At 45.3% G+C, this 17,667-nt stretch overlaps 1 protein-coding gene across 1 annotated transcript in view; it reads left to right on the top strand.

Moving 5' to 3' along the window:
• The first annotated feature begins 1,144 nt into the window (after positions 1 to 1,144).
• The window catches only part of COQ10A (coenzyme Q10A), a 249,155-nt gene continuing 232,632 nt past the window's right edge, over positions 1,145 to 17,667 (top strand). The window contains exon 1 of the mRNA XM_069653743.1: positions 1,145 to 1,444. Within this exon, the coding sequence (XP_069509844.1) occupies positions 1,314 to 1,444 (131 nt within the window). The 5' untranslated portion in view covers positions 1,145 to 1,313. The remainder of the gene's footprint in view (positions 1,445 to 17,667) is intronic.

Genomic DNA, 17,667 nt, shown 5'->3' with positions numbered 1-17,667 from the left:
AAAGGTCCAAGAAGGACCGAAACAAAGGGCATTGATATAATAAAACACGTGTTGAACAAACTGGGAGCAGTCTCAACTTGGGATTTTTCCTTTTATTGAAACCATTCAGATGTGGTTCCCACTTGGCTAAACCACTCCCCAAGGTGATGCGACCGCATTGAATTTGTTGTAGAGAAATGTACATCTCTTACTTATTTCTGAAAAAGATGTCGCCATGTTAGACCTGACCAGCATAGCCAAGCCCTAAGAGACTAATTAATGTATTGCATGCTTTGTCTTGGAGCTTGCCTTATAGTCACATAAATTACTTGCCACTTTAAAAAAGCAGTAGGATCTGTCACTGAAATCTGTAGGCGGTAGGACTGCTTAAAAAGCAGTAGCCTACTGCCTAAATCTGTAGGGTTGGCAAGTATGCACATGTGTTAAAGTGAGAAAAACTCAGGTAAGTTGCACTGGACATTTTTTTAAGAATGATTGATGTATGCTCTAAAACACATGCCCGATTGAATGGACCAAATAACATTTCAGACCGAACTACCTCTTTAAGGTGCTGCACAGACCCAATCAGACCCTTATCTGCTGCCCGAGCTCCAGCAATCATGGCGAGGGGTGAGCTCAGAACTGAAGGCGTGTATGGGCCAGGGCAAAGCAAATACGGGGCTTTTGACGTCCAGCACAATGCGGGGCAAAACCCATAAATAAGGGTAAGTTCTGCAAAATATGGGACGGTTTGCCATCCTAGGATGGTGGAAAGCAGAGCCTTAGTTTTAGAAGTGTTTAGTGAACATACACTATCAAAAGGAAAGAAGTCACAGTAACATGGATCGAGTACAGAAAGAGGAAACGTATAGAAAAAGTTGAGTGTCTTCAGTGTATAAACGATGAGACAAACCAAAGGAAGGAATCATAGAGGCTAGAGGACGGGGTAAAGAGGGAAGATGACCCAGGACCGAACCTTGGGGAACACCGTGAAGAGGAAAAGCACTAGAGTTGTTGCTAGCCCGAGACAAATAGCTACATGTGAAGTGAAAGACGTTTATTGCTGGCTCGCCTTTTGGTCGTTTCTTACAAACCATTGCTTCCACATCTATGTGCCCCGATTGTCCTCTTTCTATGTCTACGCCACCACTTGAATCCCTTCCCACTGCTTTCCATCCTGCCGTCACTCGATGGTCATGGGCTACGTCAACGCGGTCGGTATGGCAACCGTGTGACGTAGGTTGAGTGACAGCGCTGGAGCCGGTGTCTCCCCTGCTTGGCTTAGTGTGTCTACCTTCTCAGTCGGTTGGTGCTCATTTGCTTCTCACCTAGCTATGGCCGCGGCGTTGAGTGCCCGGACACGGCTCCAGCTGGGTGCGCGCTCCCTAAGTGACTTCATTGAACTGGCCGCTTTCCGACGTCTTCGCGGCGGCGACCTCAGGGCGCGAGCGCAGCAACCAATCAGGTGAGCAGCCAGGAGCCGAGCTGCGCATGCGAGTCAGTGCAAAAATCATTCATGCCAACTTCTGGCTTAGGGTCATCAGTGTGTCGCCGTTAAACCGCGTCTCCTTGACTTTCTGACACTTTGTATTTGATATTCTTTGAGGTTTTATGTGCACCATACTTTTTTTTCTGGACTGTGATGCGATGTCTTGTCTACCTAATATCGAAATAATGTCATTAACTCTGTGTTCACCCCCCACCCCCGTCGACTGCCAGAGAGCGCAGGGTGGAACACTGGAGTGAGCTACAAAGGGCAGTGCACTGAAATGATTTTATTTACCTTCATTTCTAGCGATCAAATCGCACGATGCTTGCAGTGTCTATCCAAAATCTTCATGCAGCCCAGTTTAGTTCCATGGGATATTCCCATTGCTGCCTGTCTCAAAGAACCCTTTGATGGCCACACCTATCACACTTTGGAGGTTTTAAGCTCAGAGCTTTGAAGTTTTCCGTAGTCGTGCGTCAGAAGGCGGTCGAAGTCGGATTTGTGGGCTGTTGATCCCATTGAAATTCATTTGCTGTGATTCTTTCTGAAGTCAGTATTGTAATTTATCTCTAAATGTAACACTTGTCACCCCGGTTTAAGCCTTGATTGTCAACCATTGCTTCACTATTTTAGAAGTGTACTTGATTATAGCTTTTATTTATAATATTTTAAAACATGATTGTAGGGCGGGTAACCCTCCCGGTAACCCTCCCAAATGAGGGCAAGTTGAAAGGTTTGGTTTTGATATGATGCTTGTATAATAGAGGTTACATAGATTGACACCATTGCTTATTTTTTAAGTAATCTAGAATTTTGTAGTTCAAAGGTCACGCTTCGGTTCCAGTCTGCAACTATTGCCATGTCAAACTCATACACTGCAGCATTTGAGCAGCAGATTTGCGACGAACCTCCAAATGTTATATATTTCTCGAACACTTCGTTCATGTGGAGAATGATTCAAGTTTACTGCTGTTTTTTTTCCTTGTCCTGGGTTGTTCTAGACTATTAAAAACTGTGATGTCTTAAAACTGGGCAATACAAATATTCCCAATAACGGGGCTGTGTTTAAGCAATGGTCATTCCTAGTGGGATTAAAGGAAGGCTTTTTAGCTTGTGTAAATTAGCTTTCAATTGAGGCGCATATCAGCAAATTGCAGACTAGTTGTATCTTTGAAAACTGTACTAGGTTTATAGTTGTACGAAATTTAGTCAGCGGAGAAACACAGCTTGCATACTACACGCCCCAATAGCGAGATATTGGCACTGAGAATTTGGTTAAAAATGTCGCCAGAAAGGAGATATTTTTGCATATTGACAATAGTACAAAACCTTGACCCTTCTGTAGCAAGCACTCGATAAAGAGTTTCCAAATGTGATCCGAAACTCCTAGTCCTGTCCAGATGAAGGCCAGAATGAAGCAGAAAAGCCAACCCTTTCACAATTTAGGGGTCATTAATTCCATTTAACAAAACATGTCTGCAGCGCCCATCCAGGTGGCCCATTTCTGACTTTTTCAGGCTTAAGACTCAGTGGTGTTATCATTGTGCTTGTTTACTCCGCACTATAGCTCACTTGTACCTGCCTAGTCCTTTTTATTTTTTCTTATACTTTTATCATTTCATTGACTGTTTTGACATCCATCACTTCTACTGGTAGACCTTCCCACACTGTCACTTCCCTTGATGTGCATGTATTACTTTATAATGTTGCTCCGGATCCTTCATCCTCCAGTTTCTTCGGTGTCTGGTAATATAATCGCGGCAAAAATGCTGTGGTTTGATCCGGTAAAGGTGTACTCAATTATACCACTTAAGGGGAGCGGGTGTTGCAGGGGTGTCTCGTTCCATTGGTTGAGCTGGTCTGTCCGCAAGCGCTTTTTCCGGAGTTAGATCAAAGCCCAACATTAGCAGGCTTTCGGCAGCCTCTAACAACATCCCTTTTACCACTAGTGACGGTATGTGGAGATATATGCTTTACATGCATTTCTCATTGCCAAATTTGATAATCCTCACATCTTTTGACATCGCTTGCCGCAGATTTGTGATACAATGGAGCAGTTCCATACTGTTTTCCTGTAATATCAGGTCATCCTCTTTATCCAAAAGTCTAGTTTTAATCTGCGTGAAGTGTTGCATTTGGAATTCAGGTGTTTGGACCCACGATATTGGAAAGAGTCCTCCCCGGATGACCTCTGATCGGTTATTCTTTCCTTGGCGTATTCTTAATTCTGATATGATATGGCATTTATAATGCGCCTATACACAGGTTTTTCAAGGCGCGAAGGCGGACATTAATGATGTTGGTGTTTTCTTCTTTGTTTTGGGTTTTTCCATCCAGAGCTCAAACTTTGCAGGGGCACTCCCGGAGCCCTTTCTTTAACTGGGTATGTCCCAGATTGTCCATGCCATGCTCGTGTCTATGGCCGGGTAAGATGTTTTAAGCTCCCAAGTCCCCCACCCCAACGATTGGAGCTGATGTAGATATGTTGGGGCCACTTTCAGTTTGACGCTTTGTTGTTTTACACCTTGTGTCCACTGAGATCAGTTCAGATGAGTCCTCGATTAAATATACGGATAAATTCATCAGGTCTTGTAACATTTGGGTTTCTTCTTTGTTGTATGCTGATGTTTTGATGATCTATGCGTCTCCAGGTCGCAGGGTTACTATTGGTTTTAGAATTTGCAGGACTTTGTTCTTTCTGCCTTTTCGAGGGGCAGGTTTGGGAGCTTGGTTCAAGGCTATGTTTACTTGATTTGCCTTAATAGTGGACCTATGAGGTTTACTTGGCGAATGGACGCACTCCAGTGTATGCTTCGTTACCTTGTCTGTCTGTCTTTAATTTCTGAGCAAAGATTGAGAAATCTCGATTGGCAGAGCCGTTGGGTTTGGAGTTTGTTTTCCAATTTGTGTCCGATTTTAGACCGTTCACTTAGGGTTGGTGGTAGTCTTTTATTCACAACTCCTTTTGTCGATGTCAGGGTGGGGGGGACTCGTTTTGTGTTTTTCTTCACTTTGCCATTAAGGTCGACTTGATTGTAGGTCCACAGTTTGGTTTGTGTAGATAGTGAGCACATAGTGGGCGACCACAGTGAAAGGGGCCCCTAGGGGTCCCTTACGTCTATGGAATCAAGGCGAGTCACCACACACGATAGATATGCCAGACACAAGGTTGTATTCCCAAAGCTAGGGTTTATTGCAAAGCAAAAGTCTCAGTTGGCCAACTCGGTCTCGCGCCCTGCAACGTGTATCTCTAGACCTCGAGGGACGCAAGAGAGTGAATTACGTACATCAGTTACATATATACAAAATGCATATCAAACAATCGGCTATGACATGTTTAACACCCCCCTTTATTGGGTTTCTTTGAACTTGGTGTGATGATGGACACTTTCGACAGCTATGACACCTTCAAATATCCTAGTAACAATTTGCAAATTGTGAGTGTAGAGGCATCTTTCAGTTGTTGAACAGAACACAGCGCTTCTGTTCTTGGAAGCGAGCAACATACGGGGGAGAGTTGCATTCCAGACCTTGCTATCTATGAGGTGCTATTCGTGTCCTGGGAGCCGACACGCTCTAACGGGGCTCAGCAAAGGGGGGCCGTAAGGAGAGAATAATTCAAGCCTTTAGCTGCTTTATTCTACCATATAACAAGACTGGCTGGCAGCTGCGAAATTATTAAATGCCCTGCAGCTCTGCTTCAAGGTTACAATTCGGGAGGGAGCCGGGCATTCTTCCTGGCGCTGCCTACGTTGTGTTTCAACAAACTCTTGTTATCCTCGCGACCCTGCGGCCTTGTCCTTTCACGTGCAGACAACAATGTTTCAGTTGAGCAGTGTAAGAAGAAAATGTACTGCAAAGCAATAAGAACAGAAAGCAATGAGCAATGGTTAGAAAACAAAAATGGCGATTCTTGTTACATCAAAATGGCCGTTCATGGGCAAACTCTGAAACCTATATTTTGTCATATCGTGCATGAGACGGTTGGCCCACGGCCATCAGAATAAGTTTGCGGTCACATATGAGAGGAATCCATTTTTCTAGACTGACAAACCCTCCTTTGGCCGTATGCCAAATGTCTCATCTATTTATTGTAAGCTCCTCTAATGATAAGTCTGAAGTACTTATGTCTGAATTTTGAATGCTATCGTAAACATCATCATCAATATCTATTGCCATCAACTCTTTTACTGTTTTCATCTCATTTGTGTCTTGCTCAGCTTGACCATGAGTTTGTTTTTTTCTTGTCGTCATATGCATACATCCCTTCGTACATCCCTCAGTTACCTCAGCGCAAACTATTGGTAGGCAGTGTATGCAACAGCAGCACGTTATGAATATTCCAAACGCCACTACCAATATTGAAATCAACTTCCATCCCCAAGAACGCAGTATTTCCCAAAACCAAGACCCTATTCCCCAGCTTCCTTCTCCAGTAGGGAGTTCAGAACTTAGGACATGCATTTCCTTTATTGCTTCAAAGATCATAGGGGAATAGTCATCTACATATACACAACACGCTGATCCCACTATTTTGCAAATTTCCCCCACGATCAACCAGGATCACATCGAGAGCCATTCTATCTTGCAGCGTCATTAACCTGATTCCTCTTTCTTCCAACGTCATGTTAATTAGTATATCTGTCGTTGTGTTTATGGTATTTTTTAGTATTCTGGACAGCTGCCTTATATTATAGGAGTTCACTATCTGCCCTAAGAATGGAATGAATGATTTTGCTACGTCAGTCGCTATCAAAACACCCTCGCTAGTCCTTTTGACTCTAGCTCTGGATAGTCTGGCCATGTCTGCTGTTTCTAAGAGGAATACTCCTGGGAACAGTAGACCTAGGTAACATGTACCTCCCCAGTTTCTGGGCAACCAAGGATATGCTTTCTCTCCACATATAAAATAAACTGGATCTCCCACATATACTGGTTCTATTTCCAATTTCAATACCACTGTATTCATGCATCCAGTATATGTTCCGACTGAAAAGGAGCCTTTCTTTTTTAGACAAAAAGGGACAGTTCTTGGGCTATAATTCACAGTGTAAGATGGGGCGATTGCATCTTTGTCCCCATCTGTTCTTACACGAAACGTCATTACAGATGTTTTTTCTGGTGGGGACAATCTAGTCTATTTTGTCATGTTATCTTTCGCATACTTTTCCTCGTGGGCTCTGGGACCATTACTTGTGCTTTATGGAATATGGAACAACCCACAGGCTTCATTATTATTTCCTCAAACTCATTCATGTTGGTTCTGTCTAATTGACCCGTACTACTCTCATTCCATTTCCCATAGAACATTGCACTTAAAGATGCACTACATGCAGAACCTAATGGTAATGGCTGTACATACCAACCTATTCCTTTCCCAGCATGCTGTGGTAAATGGGCACATACCCAGCAATTTGTTTTCTTCAGAATTGCAGATGTCATATTCATAATTAATAACAAGGTGTTATTCCCAAAACCTTCCCTGTGTCTTTCTTCCATTGGGGGCAGGGTATAAGTAATCACCTGAACCGGGCTTTCAGTAGTGGACATATTAACTATTGGTAAAAACATTTCTAATGCGTGTATCAATTCCACATACCATAATATTAGGGCTGTCGTTATCTGTGCTACCACGGTCATAAAGCACATAATTATTGTCAGTACCAGCATACAATTCTTTTACCATGCGTTTTTCTTAAGCTTACAGTCTTTATAATTGACTCATTCTCAGCAGTGTTGCAGGAGGAGGCTGGAACCGGTCCCGACATGTTTCTCATCGTCCTTCTTCTTACTTATTACAGTTCGTGGATATCTCTCTTCGTTGCGCTTGCTCTGATGTCAATAAGTTCAACGGAATTGTCACAGTTCAGTTCTGCCAGTCCTTTATAGCCTGAATTTGCTTATTTATTTTTTTGGCAAGATCACTTGTCCTTTCTCATACTGCTCAGAGGACTTTTGATATCTTATTGCCTTAGTACCATGTGCGCCCAGCTTGTCTGCTCTGGTTCCAGACACATTTACTTTTATGATCGCACCGAGGAGCCGCGAGTCTTGAATTGTCCGACTTGCACAATTCTCTCCTCTACACCTCCTAGTTCCTTCTCCGTCCATGAGCAGAACCAGAGGTTGATATAAACGCCAAAGAACTGTGGATCACTTTGTCTTTCGGGGCCGCAAATTGTATCGCCTTACTCCTGGTATCGTGTGATCCGTGAACAGTGCCGGTGCACTTCCAGATTCAGGCTCAAAGTCAGCCTGTGGCGCTACTGCAGGTGCTGGTGTATGCCGCGCCAGTGATGCAGATTTGGTCTTTGGCGTGCTCGTCGGCGCCAAAGGGGTACACGTTTCGTTTCTGCTGGTATTTGCAAGGCAGATATCGTGTCGGCCAACAGTGATGTCGATTCTGCTGGGCAACGTTGGGGCACTCTTTGCCCTTCCCCTCTTTTGGCAGTCGTTTCAGGCTTTGTTTCGAGTTTCACATCTCGTTTGGGCAGATTTGGTGGCTGCTTACTGGCAACAGTTTCTTCTGTTTCTGGGACCGCTGCCTCTTTCAGGTCGTCTGGGTCAGGCAAGTCTTTCAGTGACGTTGTTGGAACCTTTTTGGCATGGGTGGCATGGATCCACGACTTCCGTCCATCCACCCGTATCGCCGTCTGCGTTGCCAAGAGTACTTGATGGGGGCCGCGCCACCTGGGTGCTAACGATGACTTTCTTTCAAAATTTTAAGCGGCACCCAGTCTCCTGGCTCCAGCGTGTGCCCCGGACCGGTGTATCTCACTGGTAATGCCTCCTGCACCTGCTGATGAATCATACGCAATTTCTGCATTAAAAGGCCACAATAAGTACTAAGCACAGGATGTTCTACCTCTCTAACTCGTTTTGGCTGAGGTGCGCACCAAACATTTGCCGGCCTCCCCATTACGATGTTGTACGGGGAGAGCCCAGTTTTAGCCTGTACAGACGTACGCGTGCATGATAGCGCTATTGGTAATGCATCCACCCAACTCAACTTGCTTCCTGCACATATTTTACTGATCTTTGACTTGAAAATCCCGTTGTGCCTCTCCACAAGACCGGCCGAACTCGGATGCCTTGAACTATGGAATCTATTATCGATCTGAAGACCTGCACATATCTGTAACACCACTGCACCCACAAAATGCGGGCAATTATCTGACCATAAGACACGGGGCAAGCCAAAACGAGAAAAATATTCTTTAAGCATTACTTTTGCCGTGCTCATTGCTGTGCAGTCCTTTAAGGGATATGCCTCCACCCACTTACTGAATGCACAAATCACCACTAGGACATATTTCAAATTTTGGCATCTCTATGAAATCAAAATGGATCATCTCAAAAGGCATAGAGGGCGGGCCAAAACTGCCTATTGGAGTCACTGTTCCCTTTCCTACATTGTGTTGTAAACACGTGATACAGTTCTGCACCAACCTCTCTGCATTCTTAATGTTTACATTCTGCCATACTGTAGATAGGTGCTGTATTATCTTTGTCGCACAGATGTGGGTAGGTCTGTGGGCCATGGTGACCATTGCAGTCACATATGAATTTGGCAACATCCAGTTTCTAGTTCCCTTGTCCACCCAACAACCTTCCAGATCTAACTCAGCAGAGCCCTCTGCCCACCCTTTTATTTCATCGGCCGTAGCTTCGGCCTGCATTTCTTTGACAGTGGCAACTCCATTTTCTATCATACAGGGTACTTCCTCAGTCTGAACCGTCATCATTTTGGTATTTAAATCAGTGGCAGTTTGTTTTGCAATTCTGTCTGCAAACGCGTTTCCCTCTCCTACTTTGCACGTTACCTTTTTGTTTGCCTCGCATTTCACTATTGCTAGGCGTTTTGGAAGCGTGAGTGCAGACAGCAATCGTACAATCAAAGGGCCATGTTGAATTCTGGCACCATGTGATGTCAAAAACCCTCTCTCAGCCCAGAGTCGACCAAAGTTATGAACCACCCCAAAAGCATACTGACTATCAGTATATATATTCACTTTCAAATTTTCAGAAATCTCGCAGGCTCTGGTTAATCCTATTATCTCTGCGGCTTGGCCCGAATTGTAGGGGATTCTTTTGCTTTCTACAACGCTCTCTAGGGTAGTGATAGCATACACGGCAGTTGTCGTGCCGCCAGGTAATTTAAAACATGAGCCGTCACAAAATAACTCCATCTGGCTCTTTCTGTGGGGTATCACTTAAATCAACTCTCCCCTTGGTTTCTTCCTCAGTGACAATTAAGCAATCGTGGGGGGGGGGGGTGATTCATTCTCCCCAATTTCTTTTATGGGTAGTGGCATTAATGCTGCAGGATTCTAAGCGCTTCATCTCATAATTTGGATATGGGGCGCGAACAAGATAATCTCATATCTTGTCAATCTAGCAGAGGTGAGGTGTTGCGTCTGTGTCCTATTTAATGGAACGTCTATGGCATGTGGCACCATCTGAATTAAAGTATGCCCCAATACCATCCCTTCCGTTTGTTACACTGACGCAGCAGCTGCCGCGACAGATCGCAAACATCGTGTTAGTGCGCGTGCTACAGGGTCCAGCGCAGAAGAAAAATAGCTGCATGGCCTATTTCTTACACCTTGTTCCTGAGTCAAAACCGCCAATGCACATCCTTCACTTTCACACACAAATAGTCTAAAAACCTTCTCATAATTCGGCGTGCCCAAAACTGGAGCCGAACATAATGCAGTTTTCAATTGATCAAATGCTTTCTGACATTCCTCATCCCATTGTAAAGACATAGCTACATCTTTTCTAGTCAAATTCACCATCGGTTTCACAATTAAAGCAAAATTACCAATCTATTGTCGGCAATATGAAGCCATGCCTATTATGGCTCTGACTCCTTTCTGTGTCTTTGGAATAGGCATATAAGAAATACTTTCTATGCGTTCTGGCGTTAGCCTTCTTTCGAAAGTAGGTAGCCCAAATAGGCCACCTCCTTTCGATTGTATTGAATTTCTTCAAACTAGCTATATGGCCATGTGCCGCTAGGTGTGACAGTAGTGATACAGTGCTTTCTTTACAAATCTCCTCTGTGTCAGCAGCTAATAATAGATCGTCTATGTATTGCAAGAGTACGCAACCCACTGGTAAGTCTAGCATGTCTAGCTGCTCTTTTAATGCTCTACTGTAAATACTCGGACTTTCCGTGTAACCTTGCGGAATCCGCGTGAATGTAAATGATCGTCCTCCTAATGTGAACGCAAACAAATATCTGCTGTCCTTGTCCACTGGAATGCTGAAGAACGCATTTTTTAGATCAACTACACTAAAATATTCTGCTGAAACAGGTATCATTGTCAATATTATAGTGACATCTGGCACTAAAGGAAATTGTGGATCTACTATTTTGTTTAATGCGCACAAATCAATTATAAAACGGTATTGTACTTCATTGCCTCCTTTTTTATATACTGGAAGAATCGGGCTGTTGCATGTACTGCCTGTAACTTCTTCAATCCCCCCCTAATTTCACCAAATCTGAAACAATACTCTTCAATCCTTTCTCACCTTCAGCCTAAATTTTGTATTGGGGAATTTGTGGTAGGGTAACACCTTCTTTCAAAATTATCTTTACTGGCTCTATTTTCAAGCATCCTACATCGTTGTCATGCATTGCCCATATACAGGTTGGCACTTTACTTAGTTCTCCTGGTAAAGTTTCAGACATGAATTCTGACACAGGGGCATCTTGTGGCCAAATCGTTAGGCAATGTATAACGGAACCTAATTTTTTCAACAAATTTAATCCCGACAAGTTCTTCCCACAATTTTCTGTTAAAAGGAAAGGACAATGTTCAGTGAATGGTCCTATAGTAACTGGGACTGGTTGGGACACTGGGTTTATGACTGGTGTACCTGCGAACACTACGGAAACATTCTTTTGCCCTGACAGTGGTATATCCGGAACCAAGTGGTGATCTATCGAACACCTTTGCGCTCCTGTATCTGCAAGAAAGCAGTGCTCCTCTTTCCCGACTCTCATTTCTACGTAGGGTCCTCTCTGATTCACGGGAATAGACACTGGTTCCGACCCGTGTCCTGGGCTGTCCTATTGGGGAAATAACACATCGTCCGATGTGTAATCATTGCTGTTACTGTAATACGTGTTTGGCTGTGTATCGTAAAACGTTCCCACTCTTCCCTCTATTTCCCCCACTCTGATTTCCATACTGTTGGTTTTGCTGTCCCTGACTCTGGTTAGGGGCACTTTGGTTTTGGGCTTGGTTTTGATTACCTCCATTATTGTGGTGCTGCTGCATACTATTCCTATTTGGTCCATTCGCTCCTTGGTGTCCTCTATGCTGTCTCCTCTGACCTGACCCATTTCTGTTCTGCAGATGCGGACATTGCGCTCGCCAGTGTCCTTCCTCCTTACAATACGCACACTGATTTGGTCCCACCGTTCTCCCATGAATATTTGAATTACTCCTTCCGTGTGCGTTCCCTCTCCCTCTATTATGTCCTACTACTTGCTGCAGTAGTACCCGCGTTTTCAGATTTACCCTGTCCTTCTCCTCTTTCTCTTTTTCCGCAGTCACTCTGTGCTCCTAGTATTGGGCCATGTGTAATACTTCGCCCAGCGTTTCTGCTTGCCATGCACTCTCTGATGTCATTATTAGATCCTGGATTGGAAGTTTTAACCCCCTCACATATTTGTCAACAAATAACCTCTTTCCCGCTTCTGAGCTCACATCCTGCCCACTGAAGTCTGTAAATACTTCTTCAAATCTGTTAAAATAATCTGTAGCTAACTCATCCTTGCCTTGTACACATGCAGTCAATTTGTTGCATTGAATTCTTTTCTCTGGGACAATTTCTTTCAATTTCTGTACTATTCGTGCTGGTAATGCTTCCAGGTTCGGTCCCGGTGTTCCTCCAACCGCTTTATTCCTGTCTTCTATTATCAAGTCCGCCCATGTGGCGCCAACGGTCGTTGTGTCATCCACCTTTCTTATTTGTTTCCATATGTCTGTTGGCAGGATCACTGGGAATATTAGGTCTATGACCCCTGCTAAGCATGGATGATTGCAGGCAGGACTCTACTTCCTTGTAAAACCCTGCAGGATTCTTTCTTATATCAGGAATCGTCTGCTTTATGTTGTTCACCTCCTGTCTGGAAAAGGGGACATGCATATATTGGGCGGTATAATGGGCTGGTGTTACCTGTGCCGCTACATTGCCTGCTGCGGGAACCTCTACTTTGGGCACAAAGGTAGGTGGGACCTCTCTCATAGGAAATGCCCCACTTACTGTCCCTCCCCCTTCTCTCATGTGTAACAATATTCCCAAATCAAGCGATAGGGCTGTTTCTCCTGTCCCTTGTTCTAGTGCTCTTTTATATACTGCCATTATTTCGGGTGGGCTGGCCTTATCGTTTTTTATATCTTTGTCGAATAGATGTTCAGCCATCGACTGCAGTGCTTTTCTTTTCATGGGCATGGAATATTCATAAAATATCTCATGTATCTCCATTGTGGGAATACTGGGATCTGACATCCATCTAAACGCTTCTCGTATACATACTTTCAACTTGTCGCCCCTCTGCACTGACGACATTGAATGTCGTTGTATATATGGCTCTACAGTTTCCTTCCTATGTCTCCCGATATCCCTATTCCTGTACCCAGGTGTAGTAAACATTTCAGCATAATCATTATCTAATTCATCTTTAAGTTCAAAAAGTCCATATACATGTTCTCTCCCTTCTTCATCCCTCTCCCTACAGCGTGCTAATGCATTCAAATCTAACAATCGCTGCGGTGGTAATTTCCCAATTAACTGTTTCCATTTCTCCACCAAATATTCACCCATGCATTCCAGCACTACCCGTCTTTCGTTGCTTCTTCGGAAGTCATACATCGAAGCCAATGCTGCCGTCCCATCATTCCAGTCTATATACATCTCTGCCTGTTGCTGCAATTCCACCTTCCTTTCTTTGCTGATCGCACTGCGAGTTACCCTCGTGCATCCCCGTTGTTCAGTCCCGCCTCTCGCCCCGTGGTTTCAATTTCAACCCCGGGAGGAACGGACGGTACCGAGTCTGTGTCTGAGGCGGGAGGTGCGGATGGGACAATGGGAACAGGGAGTGTCTGTTGTGGGCCTGGTTGGCTAATAGGAAGTGTTACGTGCGCGGTCTGTGGCTGTGGGAGGGCTTGAGCTACCGGACAGAGAGCTTGGGCTACGGGCGGGTTTTGGGCACTAGTTACTGACGTGTCTGGCCTCACTTCTGATCTTGGGCCTTGTTTTGTATGGGTCAATATGTTTTCTATAAATTCATCTGCTATGTGTAATTCTCATTGTGGGTATATTTTTTCTATATTCAACTGGTCGCGCCTACCTGCCCTTCTTAGACTCTCAGTCCACTCCTTCTCTTCTTTCTCTTCCGCTACTTCACCTTTCGATTTATGCCTGCACGCATGCTTCGCTCTACTTCTAAATCGGAGCATTGCTTCCCTTCTCCAGTCTTTAACGATATCAAATGCTGCAGGACGCGCTTTCTTTCTTATCAACACCCTTTCCAAGTTATCTATTCTTGCTATCGCAAAACTACCATTAATCGGCCACTGATGGTCTTGTTGCTTCCTGGTTTGCCTATGCCAAGTCTCGCAGAATATTATCGCACCCACTCCATACTTCACATACATCTCATACGCCGGCGTTCCCCCAGGTGGTACAATTTGGCCATCTTCCAAAGATGGTCTACCACAGCGGAAAAACCCCGCTAGGGTGGACAATATCCCAGGCATGTTTCAACCTTCCCCCTGGTTAATCAACCTTAACTAGGGCGTTTGATTTTGCAAAGTCAACTCTCAACCAATATCAGGATTACTTTGAATCGGGGAATGACTCACCTGATAAATCAAGTTGCCTGTATACCGACGCACCAAATGACGTCGTGTCTGCGTTTCTTGTTTTCCGCCTCGTTTCGGGACCCTCGCCTCCTTGTTCTCTAGCCAGGCACGTCGATCAGGGATCAGATGTGTGCAGATCTGCAAAGGAGTCTCATCACTTCTACAGGGCACCCCGAACACCTCTTGATCCCTGCTCGATCGTCCCGTCCTCGGCCTTACTCAATTACAACGTATGCGATGGAACAAGTGGGGGAGGGTCCCTATTCGGGTGCCATCTTGAAAGGGGCCCCTAGGGGTCCCTTACGTCTATGGAAACAAGGCGAGTCACCACACACGATAGATACGCCAGACACGAGGTTGTATTCCCAAAGCTAGGGTTTATTGCAAAGCAAAAGTCTCAGTTGGCCAACTCGGTCTCACGCCCCGCAACGTGTATCTCTAGTCCTCGAGGGACGCAAGAGAGTGAATTACGTACATCAGTTGCATATATACAAAATGCATATCAAACAATCAGTTATGACATGTTTAACACCCCCCTTTTTTGGGTTTCTTTGAACTTGGTGTGATGATGGACACTTTTGACAGCTATGACACCTTCAAATATCTATTCTAGTAACAATTTGCAATTTGTGAGTGCGGAGGCATCTTTCAGTTGTTGAATAGAACACAGCGCTTCTGTTCTTGGAAGCGAGCAACATACGGGGGGAGAGTTGCATTCCAGACCTTGCTATCTTTGAGGTGCTATTCGTGTCCTGGGAGCCGACACGCTCTAACGGGGCTCGGCAAAGGGGGGGCCATAAGAAGTGCATAATTCAAGCCTTCAGCTGCTTTATTCTAACATATTCTACCATATAATGAGACTTGCTGGCAGCTGCAAAATGATTAAATGCCCTGCAGCTCTGCTTCAAGGCTACATTCGGGAGGGAGCCGGGCATTCTTCCTGGCGCTGCCTATGTTGTGTTTCTACGAACTCTTGTTATCCTCGCGGCCTTGTCCTTTCACGTGCAGACAACAATGTTTTACAGTTGAGCAGTGTAAGAAGAAAATGTACTGCGAATACGAGCAATACGAATGTAATAGGAACAGAAAGCAATGAGCAATGGTTAGAAAACAAAAATGGCGATTCTTGTTACGTCAAAATGGCCGTTCATGGGCAAACTCGGAAACCTATATTCTGTCATATCGTGCATGAGATGGTTGGCCCACGGCCATCAGAATAAGTTTGCGGTCACATATGAGGGGTATCCATTTTTCTAGACTGACAACAGAGTTCCGTCAACCTAGGATTTGCTGAATGGGGATGCATTTATCCTGTGTTGATGTTCCTCTGTTCGTTCGCTGTAATGTAGCCTTTCATGAACAGGAGTTTTGAGTGTACCATTGCCATTAATGTGGTATGGTCTTTTAAGGTCTCGATAGCGTCGTAAAATTTGGTGAATGGGGCTAGAGCAATAGTTAACGATGACATGATTGTTAGGAGGTCTGATTTTGTTCTTTTGTTCCCGGAAGATGATTTCATTTTCTCCTGATATGAAATGGCATTTATAACGCCCCTAAACAGTGTTGCAAGGTGCGACGAGGCAAGGGAGGGTGAACGGAGGATAAACGGAGACAGTGATCTTACTAGGCCAGGTGACATTGAGATTGCAGAAGTGCAGGGGAGCGGGGAAGGGGAAAAGTGTGAGGGGAAAGAGGGAGGGGCAGGGCAGTACATAGGAAAAACAGTAAAATAAATAAAAACAATAAATAAGATGTGCGGCCAGCTGCTGGCAAGTGCAAGGGTAAGTGCAGACATCAGGTGTCAAGCGCTGGTAGGGGGCTGTAGGGATACAGAAACAGCCCCCGAGTGCAAGGGTTGCCAGGGGGGCAGTGCAGGTGTGCAACTGGCGGGCAGGGGACCTGGGCCTGAGAACAGAGGGTAGCCAGGTGACCCAGGGCAGTTTCAGTTTCAGCCAGGAGTTAAGCAGGGGAGAGTAGGAGAGGAAGGTCTTGAGGTGCTTCCGGAACCGGAGATGGTTCTCCTCAAGTTTCAGATAGGCAGGGAGGCTGTTCCAGAGGGAGGCCCCAGCCGAAGAAACAGATCTACCACCAACTCGTTGGTTGGAGAAGCGACTGACCCTGAGGGAGTTGGAGGCGGATGAGCGAAGAGCTCAAGAAGGAAGATATTTAGGAAGGGAGAGTTGAAGGTATTGGGGCCCCAGGCCCCAGAAGGCCTTGTGGACAAACTGCCATTTGCTAGTTTCATGTGTACAGGTGAAGTCCAGCGAGGAGTCTAACGGGTGAGTAGAGATCTGCAGGTCCTGTGATGTCCAAACCTGTGGAGGATGATGGTTGTGATCAGGGGTACAGCTTTTAGCTACCATAGCTGTGGGTGGCCTCTGATGGGCGCTGGGTTCCGGCGACTCACCAAGTGCTTTGTTTATCTCTGTTGATGGCTTGCCACTAGGCCCCCTGTTTAATTGCCTTATCCAGGGCTCCGCTCCCTTTTCCCTGATCAGTAAGCCTGTGACACGTTCCGGCTGTAGATTTCTCCAGAATGTTGGTTTGTAACTTATTACTTTCTGCTTGGGGGCCCTTCAGGCAGCATTCATTTCCCCTGCTCTCCTGTAGTTCAAGTGTAGTTGAGAACAGGCAGTTTGTTGTGTTTTGAAGTGCTTGCTGCGTTAGGTTTTCCTGGTGTTGCACATTATTGTGGTGGTGCCAGTTCAGCGTGGCTGGGTTTGGGGTGGGTGGGTGGGTGGTATGTCTGGGGCAGTGATTCTTGTTGTTTTTGGTTAAAAGATACTGTCATTTTTTAGCCTGCCCGATTTCCCTTTGGGATTGCCTTGCGGTAGGCTTCTGTCAAATGTGTTGGCTTTAAGCCTTTATCAAGGCTAGGTTTATGACACAAAATCTGGGGCAAGGCAGAGATCTTAAATGTAATGTCTTCCGCTGATCCATTTGGCCTTGGTCAGCTGCTGGCTCTGCTGGTGGTGTTTTCCTGCAGCACCTTTGGCTTGGGGCCACGGTTTCTTTTCGGTTAACAGGAGTTTTTGGGACCGCTGTGGAGTCGGGAGGGTCTACATATGATGCGTCCTCTCCAGTATCAGCTGTTGGTGCGACAATCACCGGCCCCTCAGGATCTCCCTCGTGGGATTTATTTCCGGCATCAGTGAGCAGTCTTTATTCGTCCACAGGATAGGCTCGAGCTCTGTATCCAGGACGATTGGATGGCGATTATGAATCTGGACCTGGACTTGGACCAGGGTCTGGGAGTTGAGTTGGGGTAGGGGGTTTGATTTCTGAGGACTTGAGAGGGCAGTTTGTGGTAAAACT

Source organism: Ambystoma mexicanum, chromosome 3q (assembly GCF_040938575.1).
Source record: "Ambystoma mexicanum isolate Mex_15411 chromosome 3q, UKY_AmexF1_1, whole genome shotgun sequence".
NCBI lineage: Eukaryota > Metazoa > Chordata > Amphibia > Caudata > Ambystomatidae > Ambystoma > Ambystoma mexicanum.
Note: the sequence above shows the minus strand (reverse complement) of the source record. Positions and strands in the feature narration are given on the sequence as shown.